This window comes from Apteryx rowi, unplaced genomic scaffold, assembly GCF_003343035.1.
Source record: "Apteryx rowi isolate R43461 unplaced genomic scaffold, aptRow1 scaffold_68, whole genome shotgun sequence".
Lineage (NCBI taxonomy): Eukaryota > Metazoa > Chordata > Aves > Apterygiformes > Apterygidae > Apteryx > Apteryx rowi.
Window position 1 is genome coordinate 789,910 of NW_020450960.1, and position 3,421 is coordinate 793,330.

Genomic DNA, 3,421 nt, shown 5'->3' on the forward strand with positions numbered 1-3,421 from the left:
CTGTTGAAACAGTGGTCTGAGTTCTCTGATTTCAGGCTGGACTATGTTCGCTAAATTAAATATTTGGCTCTTTAGGGCTTGGAACACAAGCTCTGACTCCAGGACAAAAGGAACTGGAAACAGCAAGTTTTTTCAGTTACTGAGACAACTTGACGCCCAATTAGTAGATTGATCAGCGAGCTACCAATGCTTAGGGAGCTTTTCGTGTATGAAGCTTCCAGAACTCGCAGATCGTCCTCTTTCTATAGATGCCATCAAAATAAACTGCAACAGTGGTGTATATACAGCTGTTAAAATATTTTAGTTCAAAGAAGAAACATTTTTAATATAACAGTTACTCCACTTTATGACCTAAAACAGTTCAAGATGGCCTGAAGATGTTAATGGTTTAGGCAAGAAAAACTGTAAGAATGTTAAGGAAAGCAGGTGCGTGTAAAGTAAATTTCTAGACAGAAAAATTTAAGGTTGTTTCTGATTATGTTTTTTCTTTACTCAAAAGCTGATTTTTTTTCCCCCCCCAACAGGAAAGAAATCTTTTTGTCAAACTGAAGGTGTCTTAGCTGCTGAAGAAATAGTAGCATGCACAAAGTTACTCCTGTCCTATGCAAATCAGTTTCAGTGATCCAGTCAAGCACCATAGGACAAATTGCTTCACCATTCTCCATGACAGCACATTAGCAACCAACAGGTGAATAGGACAAATACTTTTACCTGCAATATAGTAATCACACTTTAAACGTTTAGAAGCTTAGAAAACCAGTCAATAGTGTGTGCTTGCCCTTAGGTTTTACTATTGTCTGTAGCTCTGTTATGAGATGGAGCTTGGAAGTTTCGAGAAAATATGACGACGGTGCCACCAAGTTTCCCTGGGGGAGTTGACCCTACGGCTAAATAGTTTTATTAGAAGAATATATAATAAATTAAATCCATACTACAACTGCACACCTGCTTCTCTTTTAATGATTCTGGACTGTACAAGAAGTTCACACTGTTTTTAGATTTGTAACAAGTACATCTATTCAAGAGCTCCTCAAACACATTGCAGGGGTGCCTCTCATCCATAAATACAAAGAGCAATTGATAATTCAACATTTGCTGTCCAGGCCAAATAGCACAGTTAAAATCTGCTACAGTAGAGTCTGCCCACTGTACATCAAATAACTGATGCCTTATGATGAGGACTAGCATCCATAAGGGAAGAAAGAGAATGCTACTTCTCCCACAGAGATGAGAATAAAATAACCAAATATATGTTTTAAGGATGTAAGCCATAGACTAATCTTGTGCATTTTTTTTAGTTGACCTCTCTATCTGGGGTTGGAAAAGTGGTAACATACCTTGTTTATAAATCAAGGAAAGTGGAATGTTAAATTACAGTATATAAATACACAAGAGTATAATCTTTTAAGACTTATTTTTCTGGTGTAGTGTGTAACCACAGGAACCCTCCAAAGTACAGGGCTTAGGCACCCTCTCAGTGATGCCTGAGGTTTAGTTAGCACAGTCTATCTCATGTAAGCTCTGAGGAAAGAATAGAAGAAAAAAGTCTCTATTGGATTAATACATAATTGCTCTTATTAGGCAATATTTAATTTTAAATAGTGTCTCTTCTTATCAAGGAGTAAACTTAGCTGTTCTGGCCAATAGCAAAGAAACAAAACATTTTCTTTTCTTCATTTGCCTTTATCGGCTTTTCTTTTTTGTAGCTGAAAAGGGGTGCCAACTACAACAACCTTAAAATCAAGTTATGTATAAATGGATTCCTGGGGTATCAGTCAAGTTTGAAGTCTCTGTATTTGGGGTTCATCTGCATGCATCTGCTCTGACCCAGCTAACTGACCATAATGATTTAGCATTACCTGAACAAATTGTGATCTCCCTGTGGCAAAACTGTATATGACTAGAACCCAATGAATCTGACCTGCTGCTTGGATCATCAGTTTTACTTGTGATGACTAATTACTGACAGAGAAAGGCAGTAAAGCATGCAGAATCACATTTTTCCCATTTCATTGAGAATTTAAAGAAGGTGGAATATTAATATAAATGCATCATAAATGCAACTACTGAAAAAAAACTAAGGAGAAAGTTATTTTTACATCTTACTATTCACAAAATTAGAAGCTTTCCCACCAATGTTTGGAATCAATCTTTACTAACCTTCAGCTGCTGATTTGTTCGTTTCAGGAACTGGACCTCTTCAGTGTGTTTCTTTTCTTCTGTCTGTCGCCTTTCATTTTCACGTTTTTCAATAGCTTCACATTTAGCTTTCTGTTCATTCACTTGCTTTTCCAACTCCTGCTTTTCTTCTTCTAACTCTGCAATCTTGGAAAAGAGTATAGATCTCTCAGATTTTCTTTGTTAATAAACAATTTCCAGTTAAGGTAGGATCAAATTATATGTTGTACAGCACTAGAGGTATTAACAGATAAATGTATGGACTACAATTAAGCCCTAGGGAAACAGTAAGGTAAGTAGTTTAATGATCTTTACTGCCATCCAGTGGAAATAGAAATAACTGATTTTATATAAAATTTTGTATGTAAAATCCTTATGCTGTAGCATATGCAGAAAGCTACCTTACGAGGTTAACAACCCAGCTTACTCTTTTCTCCATGTCAGATTTGCCTTGCTCAGCTTGTAGTGCTTTCCGCATGCCAAAGGCAACGCTGCTCTCATACAGAGTCTGATAAGCAGCAATTGTCATTTGGATTTCATCTCGGACTCGAAGCAGCAACAGCCCTCGCTCTGCGCAGTTAATCGTCGTTTCGCGGATCAATTCATCTTTAAACAACAGGTACAAAAACACAGTTAAGGCAGTCGCTGCGTTTGTTTGGAAAGGTTGGATTCCTGCAGGGTCCACAGCTTGCTGCCTTTTACCCATTCTCTGCAGCACAAGAGCCCTATGGATTTACTAGAGATAGTCGTGATTTCTTTTTAATTGTTATGTTGTGGGTAGAGCATCGAGTGCTAGCAAAAAAAAGGAGGGGCACGAAGCAGCTTGCGGTTAATCACGGTCAGCGCAGCGATAGTGGCCGGCGAAGGGCGTAGGAGCAGCCCCAGCACCTGCCGCGGGTTCCCGCAGGCTCGCTGGCCGGGCCGGGTTGGCAGCCCGGCGGGGCGGTGCCCGGAGCGCGGCCGGGGCCGGGGCCGGGGCCGGGGCCGTGCGGCAGGCCCGGCGGGGAGGGGGGGGGCGCGTACCGAAGCACTGCGAGTAGAGCTCGCGGCGCACGGGGCAGATGCCGGTCTCCCGCGCCTGCCGCTGCTGCAGCCGCAGGTCCAGCCGCTCCTGCAGGCGCACCACGTCGGCGCGGGTGCTGGGGGCGACCGACACCTCCTGCACCCAGAGCCGGCCGTCCTCCGCCCACTCCCTGCACCGAAAGCACGGCCGTCAGCGGCGGCGCCGAGCCCGCGGCCCGCC

General features: G+C 42.6%; 1 protein-coding gene across 1 annotated transcript in view; it reads left to right on the forward strand.

Moving 5' to 3' along the window:
* Positions 1-410: 410 nt before the first annotated feature.
* SNIP1 (Smad nuclear interacting protein 1) overlaps positions 411-3,421 on the forward strand; it is a 9,018-nt gene continuing 6,007 nt past the window's right edge. The window contains exons 1-2 of the mRNA XM_026086076.1: positions 411-426; positions 2,698-2,797. Of these exons, the coding sequence (XP_025941861.1) occupies positions 411-426; positions 2,698-2,797 (116 nt within the window). The remainder of the gene's footprint in view (positions 427-2,697; positions 2,798-3,421) is intronic.